Below are 15529 nucleotides of genomic sequence, written 5' to 3'. Positions count from 1 at the left end.
GGTTACCCAGGATATGGAAAAGGCTGAAGTACTCACTGACTTTCTTGTCTCAGTCTTCACTGGCGAGTGCTCCAGCCACACTGCCCAAGCTGGATGGCAAAAGCAGGGACTGGGAGAATAAAGCACTGCCTAATGTAGGAAAGGGTCAGGTTTGAAACCAGTGAAGGAACCTGAAGATGCAGGAGTCCATGGGAGGATGTGGCAGATGAAGTTGCTAAGATACTATTCATCATATCTGAGAAGTCATAGCAATCCGGTGAAGTTCCCACTGACTGAAAAAAGGGGAAACATAACTCCTGTTTTTAAAAAGAGTAGAAAGCAAGACCTGGGGAACTACAGGCCAGTCCGTCTCACCTCTGTGCCCAGCAAGATCATGGAGAACCAGATCCTCCTGGCAACTATGCTAAGGCACATGGAAAATAAAGAGGTGATTAGTGACAGCCAAAGGCTTCACTAAGGGCAAATCGTGCCTGACAAATTTGGTGGCCTTCTGTGATGGGGTTACAGCACTGGTGGATGGGAGAGCAACTGTTGTCATCTATCTGGAGTTGTGCAAAGCATTCGACACTGTTTCACACATCCTTGTCTCTAAATTGGAGAGACACAGATTTGATGGATGGACTGCTCAGTAGAAAAGGAATTGGCTGGATGGTCGCAGTCAAAGAGTTGTGGTCAATGGGTTGATGTCCAAGTGGAGATCAGTGACAAGCAGCATTCCTCAGGGGTCAGTATGGGACCAGTGCCATTTCACATCTTTGTTGGCGACATGGACAGTGGGATTGAGTGCACCATCAGCAAGTTTGCTAATGCCACCAAACCGCGTGGTGCAGTGGACATAGTGGAGGGAAGGGATGCCATCAAGAGGGCCCTGGACAGGCTTGAGAGGTGGGCCTGCGCAAACCTTATGAAGTTCAATAAGGCCAAGTGCAAGGCCCTGCACATGGATCTGGGCAATCCCAAGAACAAAGGCAGGGTGGATGGAAAACAGATTGAGAGCAGTCCTGAGGAGAAGGAATTGGGGGTGCTGGTTGATGATAAGCTCAACATGACCCGGCAATGTACCATCGCAGCCCAGAAAGCCAACTATAGCCTGGGCTGAATTAAAAGGAAGCGTGACCAGCAGGTCGAGGGAGGTGATTCTTCACCTCTACTCTCCTCTGGTGAGATCCCACCTGGAGTACTGCATCCAACTCTGGAGCCCTGTATTGGATTTGAATGGCAAGACTTTGGTAACGGGGGGCACAAAGGTGGCTTCTGTGCGAACCTGCTAGAAGCTTCCCCTATGTCTGATAGAGCCAATGCCAGCCACCTCCAACACAGACCCACCACTGGCCAAGGCTGAGCCAATCAACAATAGTGGAAGCTCCTCTGTGATGACATATTTAAAAAAGTGAAAAAAACTGCTTCAGGATAAAGGAGTGAGAACATGCGAGAGAAATAACCCTGCAGACACCAAGGTATGTGAAGAAGGAGGAGGAGGAGGTGCTGCAGACATTCCCCTGCAGCCTGTGGAGAAGACCGTGGTGAGGCAGACTGTCCTCCTGTAGCCCGTGGAGGTCCACAGTGGAGCAGATATCCGCCTACAGCCTGTGGAGGACACCACACTGGACCAGGTGAATGCCCAAAGGAGACTGTGACCCCACAGAGAGCCCACACTGAAGCAGGCTCCTGGCAGGACCTGTGGACAGAGGGAGCCCACACAGGAGCAGATTTGCTGGCAGGAGTTGTGACCCAGTGGGAGACCCACACTAGAGCAGTATGTTCCCGAAAGACTGCACCCCGTGGAAAGAACCAATGCTGGAACAGTACTTGAAGAACTGTAGCCCATGAGAAGGACTCATGTTGGAGGGGTTCATGGAGGCCTGTCTCCCGTGGGAGGGACCCCACACTAGAGCAGGGGAATAGTGCAAGGATTAGTCCCCCTGAGGAAGAAGGAGAGGCAAAAAGAACCTGTGATGCACAGACTGCAACCCCCATTCCCTGCACCACTGAGGGGGAGGAGGTAGAGAAAATCAGGAGTGAAGTTGAGTCCAGGATGAAGGGAGGGGTGGGCAGAAGGTGTTTTAAGATTTAGTTTTTATTTCTCATTACCCTACTCTGATCTGACTGGCAATAAATTAAATTAATTTTCCCAAGACAAGTCTGTTTTGCCCATGATGGTAATTGGTGAGTAATCTCCCTGTCCTTATCTTGACCCATGAGCTTTTCATTATATTTCTTCTCCCCTGTCCAGCTGAGGAGGGGGAGTGATGTAGAGGCTTTGGTGAGCACCTGGAACCCAGCCAGGGTCAACCCACCACAGTCCTTTTTGGCATCCCATGGTGGGTGTCCAAACAGACTGTCATGGTTTAGCCCCAGCCAGCAACAAAGAACCACATGGTCAATCGCTCACTCCTGCTCCCCAGTGGGATGGGGAGGAGAAGCAGAAGTAAAAGGCAAAACTTCTGGGTTAGGATAAAGACAGATTTAACAGAATAGCAAAAGGAGAAGAAAATAACAACACTAATGCCGATAAGAAGAATATACAGAGTGCAATTATCTCACTGCTATTAAGCAGCTCATCTCACTCTCAAGTAGCAGCTTACACCCCCCCCGCCCACCTCCCCACCCCACCACATCACCCCCCCCTCCAGTCAGCTCCCCCACTTAAATACAGAGCATGATGTCATATGGTATCAAATATCCCATTAGTTTGGCTAGATTCGGTCACCCCTCCCGGCTTCTTATGAAAATCAACCCCATCCGAGCCAAACTCAGGACAAGTCCTCAGGACAGAAAGGACATGGACCTGTCAGAGCGGGTCCAGAGGAGGGCCATAAAAATGAGCAGAGGGATGGAACACCCCTCCTATGAGGGAAGGCTGAGACCATTGGGGTTGTTCAGCCCAGAGAACAGAAGGCTCCAGGGAGACTTTACAGCAGCCTTCCAGTACCTGAAGGGGGCTTACAAGAAATCTGGAGAGGGACTTTTTTCAAGGGCATGTAGAGATACGACAAGAGGTAATGGCTTTAAACTGGAAGAGGGCGGATTTAGATTAGATACAAGAAAGAACTTCTTCACTATGAGGGTGGTGAGGCACTGAAACAGGAAGTGTTCAGGGCCAGGTTGGACGGGGCTTTGAGCAACCTGGCCTAGTCGAAGCTGTCCCTGCCCATGGCAGGAGGCTAGAAAGCAGATGATCTCTAAGGTTCCTCCCAAGCTAAAGCTTTTAATGGTTCTATGTTTCTATGGTTACTTTCTGTCCAGGGTCTTCCTGGCTGAAGCCTCTGATGTGCTTTTGATTAATTTGGAGAGGGAGGTTGAGAGTGAGGTAATGATCTCTCCTCCCTAGTATCCAGTGACAGGAAGCATGGGAATAGTTCAAAGCTGCGTCAGGGGATGTTCATACAACATTAGGAAGCACTGCTGTAAGGAGAGGGCAATAAAACACTGGAACAGGTTTCCTAGGGAGGTGGCTGATGCCCCATGCCTGTCAGTGTTTAAGAGGCATCTGGACAATGCCCTTAACAACATGCTTTAACTTTTGGTGAGCCCTTCAGTGGTCAGGCAGTTGGACTAGATGGTCACTGTAGGTCCCTTCCAACTGAAATATTCTATTTCGAACCAATGCCCAAGAATGTCAGTGAAAACAAGATGCATCCTTGTGAACAAAAGTTTTCTGCCACAGACACCTCACAGATACTGCTGAGTTTGTCCCATTGTCACCTCCACATCTCAAGAGGACTGAGGTTATGAGCTCTTGCAAAGAGCTTTTCTGGAGCAGAACTGGTCCTAACATGGCAGAGCCTTAGAGGCCCTAGGCCAAATCAAAGGTTCTCCATCCATGTATCAGGGGTGGCAAGGCAACAAGGAGCGGTGATGGGACTGTGGGCATTGGTTACACTCCTTGGACTTCCCTGGCCCACGAGGTGTTGGTTTCCCAGGGAATCCAGTGTGTGGCCCACTGTGGCTAAACCCATTACTGACTTAATGTTGTCTTCCCTGCAGGCCTGCCAAAACCTGGGCTCTGCCAAGTGCTGTAGAAGTGGTAGCAGGGTGGCATGGGGGACTTATCCCTGCTGCCCTTGCCCATGTTTGCTGGTTGTGGCCCTAGATCAATCAACGAAGGGGAGGATAAGGAGGAGGTGAGGCCTCGGGCCACCCTGAAGTTATTCCACCCGTCCATACTCCTGACATCCTGTGGGGACATCTTCTGTCCTCTTCTCCTTCCCTAGCACAGCAGTGACCAGAGCAAGAGGCACCCCATTTCCATGAGCCTGCAGGGTGGCCTGCCTCCATGGCCTCCTACAGAGTCCTAGCGTCTCACTTGAGGAAAGTAGAGGCTGTGCTCCTTGTTCGCAGGACCTGTGGGGGTCAGAAACACTGACACTGCATTAGCAAGGGCAGATTGCCACTGGTTCTGGGGTACACAGGTTTGTTTTGCATACTGCCACAGGACAATGCCCCAAAGAGGACCATCTGCACCGTGTCCCAACTTCCCTTTTTTCTTGAATTTGTGAAGGGTCTCTTTATGGCCCATTCTATCCCCTGGCAAAAGCAAAGCCATTTTCACCGAGCAGCTTGGGAGGGCATACAAGGAACAATGAACCACTGGGAGGACCAGGCGGCAATGCAGACGTCTTTATTGAGTCTAAAGAGGGAATCGAGGCCACTCCAAGCATAGTTCCTCCATGCAGGGATCACCAAGAGCAAATGAGAGTCTGAGCCCCTTCCCCATGGGGAAGTTCATGCCAGGCTTCTGTCTGGCTTTCCCTCAGAGTGAAGGCTAGCTTTGGAGAGCCTTGCAGCCCAGAAAATCAGAAGAGAAAAAAAAAGACAACAAAAAGAAAGAGATAAGTGGAAGAATGAGTGGAGAGACATGGGCCATGTTTTCAGCTAAACCCAGGCTGGCCCTTTCCTGCTGGCATTTGTAGGAGGATCTGAGGATGGTGAATTCCTGTGAAAGCAATGGACTCAAGAGTCATTCTTTATCCAGCAGTATGCCTGTACTTCCTGGGGAGCCTTCCCAAGGGCTATGCCCCATAGCTTTAGCAGGAGAGGCACCTCCTGACACTGTAGCAGCTGGAAATGCCAGAGAGGTCAAAACGCCCAGAGTTGATGGGCACTCCATCACAGCTGAGGATGCTGCCAACAGCAGCAGAGGTGGAGGAGCTCACAACAGTGTTCTGTGGGTAGGATCTGAGGATGGGGCTGCGCAGGGTCACCACCATGGGGGAGGGCTGGATGATTGCAGTGGAGTTCTGGCACTGCCTGACACAGGGCTCATGGCAGCTGTTGTCCAGTGGGGGTTGGCCTGCAGGGCCTGCACAGAATCATAGAATGGTAAGGGTTGGAAGGGACCTTGAAGATCATCTAGTTCCACCCCCTCTGCCATGAGCAGGGAACTCCCCTGCATGGCAGGGACTGGTTGTATCAGGACATATCTCTGGGCTGGAGATGCACCTGGGCAGGGAAGAAGCAGAGCACAAGGATGGGTGAGGAACAGCATGGTTACACCATGTCAAAGGAGCCAAGGACACTGCTGAGTGGAGAGCTGGAGCCTCAGGCAGGAGGCACATTGCCTCATCCTGCCAGCTCCTACAAAGAGCAGAGAAGTTCTCTCCTAGTGCATAAACCAAAAGACCTGTCTGCCACATCCCAGTCTCTCTCTAAGCAGACCTTCTCCCAGCTTCTGTTTCCCATAGCAAGAAGGCCCAAACCCCAGGACAGGACAGAGCCAAGAGGAGACAACATGTCCATCAAGATCTCACTTTGGAAGAGGAGGAGAAGGGGCTTCAGACTCACTTTTGTCCCAAGGAGAAGGAGCCAAAAGAAATGGATGAGAGAGCCGGGACTTGGGGTGGCTTTCGTCATGGAGCTTTACTGCCTCAGGCTGCCAGAGACACCCTTTGCAGAGGTAACAACTTTCTGACAAGCTCATCTTGAATGCAAAGCATCACAGCTAATGATATGGGCTGTGCCTTGGTTTCCAACACTGCTGCCTTGTCATTTCCAGGTTTGTGCCATGCCCATTCCCCAAAGAAGGCTTGTTCTGAGCACTGGGATGAAAGGCCCCAGGATTTCTAGGGCAGGAATGCAACAGCGCTTGCAGAAGACTCAGCTCAAGTGATGGACAGGTCTAGAGTTGGCAAATGATGTCAGCCTGGGTCACTCTTATGGGGCTGTTTCAGGAGGTGTAATTCTAAGGCAGAAGCTCCAGCCATACTCAGCTGGATGTCCAAAGGCTCCCGTGCATGAGAATTTGCCACATTCCTCCATTTCCTTCCCTTCTCAGCTCGCCCTGACAGTCACTTGTTGTTGCCAAGGTGACACAGCACACCGCCCAGTGGTGTGGGTTGTGCTGTGTCACCAATGAGTGGTTAGGTCGCTTAAATGATTGCTCAAAAGTTTGCAAGAAAAGATTTTATTGAAAATTTTGAAAATGTGATCTTACAAGGTTCGTTGGCAAGGTTCACACTATTACTTCTTCAATTAATGGAATACTAAATCAAAAAGTGTTTTGAGTAGAAAATTATATGTACAGAGTGGAAGAAAAATGTAAGAGGGTAGGGAGACCCTCCTGTTCAATCACCAGGTTGGGGCTGGACCCCCTTGCTTTGTGAACTCCTCAGAGATGAGCCTAGGTGCAGCTGGATCCAGAACTGGCCTTAGACCACAATGGTTTATGTCTAAGGAATATACTCAGTGGCAATTCAGGGTGTGTTCACAGTTTAAAGAGAGAAAGAGAATCACAGGAATTTAGCAGCTATCAATCACTGATTAACTTAGCATTTACAGAGTGATTAGAAAGAATTAACTATACAACCACAGTAATAGGTTTTGATGCTTTGAATGGGTTCACGCACACACACAACCATGAAAAATCCCCTCTAGTTCTGTGAAATGCTTCAAATGAAATGATGTCTCAATGGGCGAAGGTTGAGTCTCAAGGAGATTGGCGCAGATAGTTCGCAAGTTACTCTGAGAGGTGTCCCACTCTGAGGGAGTTACTGGGTGCAGCCTGCTGTAGACCAGAAAAGTTCAAAGGGCCTTCTTTGGTACCACAGTTTATAGGGTCTCAAGATGATTGACTTTAGGCATCAGTATTTTTCCACCCTGGTCACAATCCACATAATGCAATCCTGATCTTCAGACAGCAACTATACAATTCCAGTGCTACCCAGAATGTACAGTTCTGACATTCACCAGGCAGGTGTGATTCCAGGCATCAGGAGTTCCAGGTGTGGTCAAGGAGCACCTCATCAGCCCAACTCACTGCTCTTGTACAAAGACAAGCTAAGTGCCAAGTCATCCCGATTCAATGCACAGCAGCTAGCTATTCTTGAAGTGCAAGCAAGAATACAATGTTGACTTGTTCTGGAATTGCCAGGCATGAGGGACGGCTACACCACCACATGCTGCTACATTTTTTTCCCATCCTGCCTAACACTGCCCTCAGGAAAAATAACTGCCCTGTTTTGTCTCATCCCAGCTCTGTGTTCTCTGTGAGTACACAAACAATGCCATGTGACTGCCTGTGGTCTTGTCCTTCCCTGGAATGCTTTAGCCATGCTGCAGTTGGCCCCAGCTGTCCTCAGCAGAGTCCACAGTTCTTTCTCCTCCTATATGTGCTCCTGTCTTGTGTGCTCTTGTAAGTAGCCATGTTTGTATGGATGGACATGGGAGCAAAAATTTGTGCATGATCCCATGTCGATGTGAATGAGCCTGTGTGTGTGTGTGTGCTTGTGTGTCCCTCATCATGAGGAAATGTGCTGTGGACACTCTCCACTGCTCTCTCCAAGAGCACAACAGAGCAGCATGTTCCCAGGTTCAGAAGGAGCCTGAGGGCAGCTGAGTGGTGGTGGCACCACTATGCAGGAGATCCGTCCAGGGAAGAGGCACTGAAATGCAGTCTCTTTCTCCTGAGCCCTCCTTCTCTTGCCCTTCCAAAACTCACACTTCGCTGCTGCTGAATTCAGGCCCCAACAAAAACAGGTTCACTCCAGTTTGGATCCTTAGTTAGGTCAATATTAACAATATTTGGAGTGTCTCAGGACGGCTGGCAGTCCCCCTTCCCTGCCTTTCCAGGCCAGGTCGTGGCTGCTTTTACCTGCACTGAAGAGTTCAGAAGAATGGGGTTTGCTTTATGGTCAAGGAGAAAGGCTGAGAAACCCTGCTGACCATGTGCTGGTCATCCCCTAGTGGATCTGCTTCCAATGCAGTGCTGGTGGAGTCTGGTAGGGGACAAGGCCCCCCTGCATCCACACTCATGCCAAATGGACTTGTACAGCCCATCAGCCTGACACTGTGTCAGGCAGGGGCTGAGACTTTGCACCAAACAAGTGCTGAATGAAAGGAACATGGAGCCTGACATTGCTGTGCTGTGAGTGGAAGGAGAAACCGTATTGCTTGCACAGGGAAAGTCAAAGAAGTGATGGCTGCTTTGATATTCAGTCCCCAGGACCTTCATTCTCCACACTGGAATCTCAGTTTGAGTGCTCAGCAACTGCCCCTGGGAGGGAAGAGACATTGGATTCAAGACTGCATCCTCGAAAGCCTGCTGCTGTCACACAGGCGTGTCCAGAACTGACCCTGATTCCGACCAGGGCTCTGCATGGTGTGTAAATTCCTGAGCCCATCTCCTCTGCTGAATGTCTGCCTGCCTGGGCTCAGGTCCAACTTGGAGACAGTGCGGATGAGATGTTCCTGCTCTCCCTTTACTGAATTTTGCTGACATCATTGTCAGGGAGCTCTGCTAGGAGAACTCCGGCAGGGCTGATTTCCCTCGCCATGAAGCTGCTTTGAGTTGTGGCTCTAATGTAGCTATAGTCCAACCTCACTGATTTTTCAGGAGGCAATGGGCACTGTGCACCAGAAGAGGGGAGGGGATGTCTGTAGCTAGATTTTAGTAGGACTTTTGACACCCTCTCCCATTCTTCCTTTATGACCAAACTGGAGATTAATAGATTCATTAAGAGGATGATAAGGTGGGTGGAAAATTGGCTGGGTGAGCAAGCTCAGAGTTGTGACTATAGAGAAATGTGCTGACTGGTATCTCATGAAGGTCAAAGAGAGTAAGAGCAAGGTTTTGCATGGAGAAACCAGTCCATGCAGTCATTCAGGTTGGGGACTTGCTGCCTGGGAGACAGATCTGCAGAAAAATATGAGTGCTTTTAGTAGACACCCAGGTGAACAGGAGACAGCAGTGTGCCTTTGCAGCAAACAGGACACACAGCATCTTGAGCTGTCTTAGTCAAAGTGTTGGCAGCAGGTGCAGGAAAGTGACCCTGCCACTCTGGCCCATATAAGATCACATCTGGAGTACTGCATCCAAGCTGGGTCTTCAAGATAAAAGAAGGATATCGACATAGAGAAGCAAGTCCAACAAAGGCCACCAAGGTGGTTAGGTGGCTGACAAAAATGAGATGTGAGGAGAGGCTGTGAGAGAAGTGGGTCTGCCCATCTTGGAGAAGAGGTGGCTCAGTGGAGACCTTCTTGCTTTCTACAACTGCTAGTTCAGAGCAGACAGAGAAGATGGACCAAGACACTGGAAGTGCTCAGCAACAGCAACAGAGGCAATGGACAGCAGCTGGGACATTGAGAAATATAGTGAAAACTGGAACGAGTTTCCCAGGGATGTTTTGCAATTTCCCTCCTGAGAGGTACTCGGGGCTCGACTGAATGCGACTTTGAGCAACCTGGTCTAGTGGGATCTGTTCCAAGTGGGGCATTGATCTAGATCACCTCTATAGGTCACTTCTCACCTACATTCTGACTGTGAAATTCCCACCTTGCCCCTGTCCTACCTGACCTGTGCATACCCATGGGCCCACTTATCCTCACACCCCCTTTACCACAACACAACTTTCAGGCATTGCACTCAGACTGCAGAGAGGCACCTGAAGGGAGGCTCTCGGGCTCCTCACTGCCATCCGCAGGGAATCAGTGGCTGCTGCTTCCAGCCGCTGAGCTCAGGCACAGCTCGGGGAAGCCGGTCCAGCTCCTGGGTCAAGGCCCTGCCGCTGTCCCAACTGCAGCTGGCTCTGTGCAGGCTGATTCTCGCTGGCGGACGGCGAGAGTCCATTTCCCAGGAGACCAAGTCGTGGCCGGGCAGAGCCAGCGAGCGCTGCGAGGCCGGGCGAGAGCCCGAGCGGCGCCGGCGCCGGGCTGAGCCCCGGGGCGGAGCTGGCGGCGGCGGCGAGGGGAGGAGGCGGCGGAGAGGAGGCGGCGCGGGCGGAGCAGAGAGCCGGGGCTGGCGGGGGGCAGCGAGGCGCGGGCGGCGGAGCGGCGGGATGCGGCGGTGCCGGGGCGCGGGGCTGGCGGGGCTGGCCGCGGTGCTGCTGGGTGCGCGGGGCTGGCGGCGGTGGACGGGGAGAAGGGCTGGAGCCGGTGTTGTGCCCGGAGCTCACCTCTGGCCCTCCTGCTCCTTCTCGGTTCATATTCACGCTCTGTCCTTCCCTGTGCCGTCATTCCTTCTGCCGTCCATGAGCTCATTCCCTTCCATTTTGCCTGGCTTATTCTGTTACCCCATTTCTTTATCCATCTGTCCGTCCATCCATTCATCCATTCTCCTAAGCCAATCTCTTTTCCTCATTCCCTTTTCCTCTTCACTCTGACCGTACTTCCAAACATAACTCATAACTCATAATATTCCTGTCCCCAACAAACCACTCCCAGAGATATCATTTCTCTGTACTTTGCTCTCAGAACATATCCCCATCATCGCTGAACTCTCTTCTTCTCCCCTCTACTGCTGGATGATATTTTCTGCTGGAGCAAAGTGATTCTTCTTTTCTTGTCTGCAGTGACTGTGGCCAGAGCCCAGGTGCAGCAGGAGCCATCGGCAGAGACCACCGAGGGCACCGGCATCAGCATCAACTGCTCACACCCCAACATCCAGCCTGCCCAATACATCCTCTGGTACCGTCAGCTCCCGGGCCGAGGCCCCGCATTCCTCGTGAGCACCCTGAAAGGGTCCAAGGATGTGCAGACCCCTCCGGGGCGGCTGTCGGTGGCGGCAGACCGCCGGTCCAGCGCCCTGTGGCTCGCCCGGCCCCGGCGCGGGGACGCGGCGGTGTATTACTGCGCCGTGGGAGACACGGGGAGAGGAGCCGGGGCTGCGGCCGGGCACGAACCGGCGCGGGCGGGGCCGGGCGTGTGTGTCGGGGGGCAGCCCCGGCCGGGCCCGCCAGGGGGCGCTGCCGCTCCGCCTGTAGGTGCTGCCTGGCCCCGGACCTCGGGGCGGCTCCCCCGACCGACCGGCACCCCGGGATCTGAAGGGCAAGATCCTCTTTCTGCAAGGGGCCAGTGCCTGTGGCTCTGGAGATGGCTGACTCTGACTGTAGGGTACCAGACTCGTCAATGCCCTTCAGCCCCTGCGCCACACAGCCCTGGGAGATCCACCCAAAGTGGGTTGGGAGTCACCCACTGGGTAAAAACCTTCTCCTGCCCTTCAGCCCTGCTCATCCACGCATTCCCATCTGGGCACAGACAGAGATCTGCTGCAACAGTGGCACTGGCGGGGCACATATCGCAACGGGAGCCGTGGCAGTGTCCAGCGGTGCCTGGGAAGGAGCAATTGCAGCCGCCAGGCCCACTGGCTCCCGGCGAGGAGCAGCGCCTTTCCACTCTGCCCAAGCAGAGATCCCTCTGCCCACGGGCAGCCGGACAGCCCTCAGTCCTTCCACAGGGACTGGTCCCTGCTGACATGGAGCATACGGGGCCTCTTCTCAAGCTTTTGGCTTACCCTACTGGGATAGCCAAGGGAACCTGGAGCAGGTGCTTTCCTCTGCTCTCGAAACACAGGGGACTCGAGCGCCAAATTTCTAATGCAAAACTTTCCTTAGAACAACCAAAAGGGGTTTCACATTTTGTTACTTTGTAAAAGTTAGGATATAGTTAAATCTGAGTCATCCAGCTACATGGAGCTTTCAAAGTGTTCCTGCTAGCATTACAAAGCCATCCCAGGGAGACATGAGTTCAAGTTCCACAGTGACAGGAGAAGAGGAAGAGGGTGCTGGGTTCACAGGCACCTTCAAGCACTGCCCACAGTGGCTTAGTGTTGAGACCATGAGCTTGTTTCACAGGATTCAGAACTTTTGGTTTTGAGGCCCAGCAGACAGGGTAAAAACTGGGGCTGGACACACTGACCACAGCCTCAGGGGATGCCAGATTCCTAGTTGATGAGTGAGACAATGAGAGATTTGCTAAGCTGCCCGAAGGGGCTGGACGTCTGATGTTAGCGAGACCTGGAAGGAGGCCTCTGGGAACAGACTGTGGGCTCCAGTCAAATCCCCAGGGAGCCCTGTGTGGCTGGAGTAGCTGATACTGCTGTTCAAAGTCCATGGTCAGAGGCTTCAGAGGCACAGAGTGAAGGATCAGCCCTGCTACCTGTCCCAGCTGGACTTCATAACTATGTTTCCAGTGAAGTACTGGCAGTGAACAAACAAGGCAGAGCAACAGGCATGGCCAGGCAAACACATAGATCAGCCCCATGTTCACATGGCATCGCCCCCTCTTGTGCCTACCTCCACCTGTCTTCCCATGCTTGCTCCAGACCAAACTGCCTTGGACCTTCCCTTTCCCTGTCTCTGCTGCTTCTCCTAAGCTCTCATGATTTTCACCACCCTAAAATACTTTTTCCGCTGTGTTCCATAATGTGTTCTGATTCCACTGTAGACAGAAACACCTCTGAGTTTACAAGATGATCCTCTCTTCTCACCCTTCTGGATGTTGTCATCGCCAGACAAAAAGTCAGTTGTGATATCTGAAATTATGTGAGTAGATGTTTGTAAAGAAGAGGGTTGTGTGTCCTCTTGCTGGAGAGAAGTGGTGTGTCAAACTCTGGGAGGGGTTTTTATGGCAGGTGCTATTTCCAGAGACATTTGACAAGGGAGAGAAATCCCCTGTGAGGAGAGGGAGTCAGAATCCTGCTTCCAGGTGCCTTTGGCTCTTGCTGGTTCTACCTCTTTTCAGACACTACGAAGAGACAGGGAGCGCATCAGGGGCTGCAAAAGGACCTGTCTCCAATGCTGAGAGAGATGGGTGCAGGCTCCTGTCTCTGTCTGGGCTCTGGATGGAAGGAGAAGTTCAGCGTTGACATTCCTCCCTTGCTGGGGGATGGTTGTGATCTCCAGAAGCAAAAAGCAGCAAAACAGCCTGCAGAGATCTCTTCCTGCAGCTTCCAATATGAACCTTCAGGTGCCTCAGGCCCCTTTGGCAATGATACCTGGAGCTGAGAGGCAGAGCTTCTAAACCTGGGTACGTATGCCTGAGGGGATGCTCAAGCACGTTCTGACTTGGAGGGCTCTGAGAAGCCCAACTATGGCCTGACTGCCCAAAGCAGAATCTCCCAGTGCTGAACAAGCTCCCCTTGGCCCTTGCAAACCTGGAACACAGTGTCACAGATTAGTGCCTTTTCTTGGGCTGAGCACTTTAACAACTTTAGTTGGTCTCTCTACAGAGCCTCCTCATGGCAGAGGTGTGAGGTCCCAAGCATGCCTGACTCAGAAGAGTCTCTTCTTCATTCCCTCCCACCATACACATAGCCAAGATTGCCCATGAGCCTTCTCTTCACCAGGCTGAAACTGCCAGCCCCCTCAGCCTTTCCTCATAGGAAAGATGCTCCAGTCCCTGCAAGATTTTGCTGAGCTCACTCCAATACCTTTCTTGCACTGGGAAGCCCAGAAGTGTATCCAGCATTCCAGAGATGTCCTCATCAGCGATGAGTAGAGAGGAAGGATCAGGTGTCTTGTCCTGCTGGCAGTACTCTTCCTATTGCAGCCCAGGATGCTCTTGGCCTTCCTTGCCAAGAGAGTTCATTGCTATAGCAGACTCCGGAACAAGCTTGAGCCACTAAAACTGAACAGGACACAGCAGTGAGTATTCAGAAGTATCCCAGCTGCTTGTCTGTCTCTAACTCTTCCCTCAGGATCCACCAATGATCACTGTTGGAGAAGGGGGGTCTTGATAGGAGACGTGGCTTTACCTCCTAGCCAAAGAAGCCCAGACAAAGACAGTGTCATCCTAGCCCTGCATCTGGGCATCAGTGAAATCCTCAACATGAGAGCAAGACCCATCAGCTAGACACTGGACGACATTCCATGTTCAAGCATTTGAGCTGTCCCCTTACTTTTAAGGTCTCTCCTCCAGCTCTGGGGACACACAGGTGCTTGTCTGGGGGGGATTCCCTGTGTACATGAGTCCCAGTGGGTTCTAAGCCCAAGAAAAAGATGCTAGTGGTGGCAGCAATTCTGGGATCTAGTTTGTCCGTCTATGCCAATGTCTCTTGTTATACTAAGTCTATTTTGGAAAGCAAAGACCTGGCCCTGGAAAGGAAATGTGGGGTAGCGGACAAAAGCAGCCATGGTTGTAAGTCAACATGGTCTAAATAATGGAATGATGTCACCTTAGTAGGTCAGGATAGTGACTGTTGGCAGTGAGGCGTTCTGAAGTGACAAAGAAAGCGGAGTCTCTTGCCCCTGGAGAAAAATGTCTCTATGAGGTACATGAGGTATAGGAGAAGCCCCATTTACACCTGGATGGGGTAAGAAAGATAAAATTGGGATCGCACCTGGATGTGAAATTCAGGTCTGTCCTCATGCTCAGCTGTACACAAACATCTGTGAGGGTGGACTCAGGACCTTGCAAGAAATGCAGAACATCTGGGACAACAAACAATAAAGACGTTGGAAGACAGGGACACAAACTTACTCATAACAGAATGACGTTTCATGTGACCTGAGTGTATTTTTACACCCATGTTACTCTTGAAACTGATTGCTTATTTGGCCAAACTTTCCCTTTTCCTTCACCTTTGTAACATCTCTGGTGTTCTGAAAAATGAATGACATGACTTAGTGATGCTGTAGAGGTTACAGGAAGGCACTTCAGAGACTGAGCTCAACATGAGATTTTCTCTACAGCGTTGACTCAAGAGACCTAGTTTTCTCTGGCAACAGGAGCCTTTCAGTATCTTGAGGAAGCTGCACACCTGAGAAAGTTCATTGAAGGCCACCTTAAGGGCATGCACAAGTTGAGAACTGCTGGTTTACTAAGGCTTTCAGATCAAGTCCCCTTTTCCTTTCAAAGGGAAGAACAAGTAAAAGGGAATGTGATAAACAAAGCACACAATGACACCAAGCTCTAAGGAAGTGATTGTCATGGTTTGCCTGGCTGGATGTCAGCTGCCCCGTCAAAGCTGCTCTACCACTTCCCTTCCTGAAGTGGACAAGGGAGGAAAAAATACAGGGAAAGGCTCCTGGGTCAAGATAATGACAGGGAGAGATGACTCACCATTTACCTTCACAGGCAAAACAGACTTGATTTGGAGAAATCAGTTTAATTTAATGCCAATCAAACCAGCGTATGGCAATGAGAAAAAAAACCCTAAATCTTGAAACACCTTTCCTCTACTCCTCCCTTCTTCCCGGGCTGGACTTCACTCTCAAATTCTCTGCCTCCTCCCCCCAAGAGGCACAGGGGGACAGGGAATGAAGGGGGATTGTGGTCAGTTGTCTGATCACAAGTTGTCTCTGCTGCTACTTCCTCT

The 15529-nt window shown here is 51.4% G+C and overlaps 1 protein-coding gene across 1 annotated transcript in view; it reads left to right on the top strand.

The window, feature by feature from the left end:
• Positions 1-10271: 10271 nt before the first annotated feature.
• The window catches only part of LOC104330583 (M1-specific T cell receptor alpha chain-like), a 215742-nt gene continuing 210484 nt past the window's right edge, over positions 10272-15529 (top strand). Inside the window, exons 1-2 of the mRNA XM_075443740.1 lie at positions 10272-10323; positions 10785-11068. Coding sequence (XP_075299855.1) covers positions 10272-10323; positions 10785-11068 — 336 coding nt within the window. The remainder of the gene's footprint in view (positions 10324-10784; positions 11069-15529) is intronic.

This window comes from Opisthocomus hoazin, chromosome 26, assembly GCF_030867145.1.
Source record: "Opisthocomus hoazin isolate bOpiHoa1 chromosome 26, bOpiHoa1.hap1, whole genome shotgun sequence".
Classification (NCBI taxonomy): Eukaryota; Metazoa; Chordata; class Aves; order Opisthocomiformes; family Opisthocomidae; genus Opisthocomus; species Opisthocomus hoazin.
Note: the sequence above shows the minus strand (reverse complement) of the source record. Positions and strands in the feature narration are given on the sequence as shown.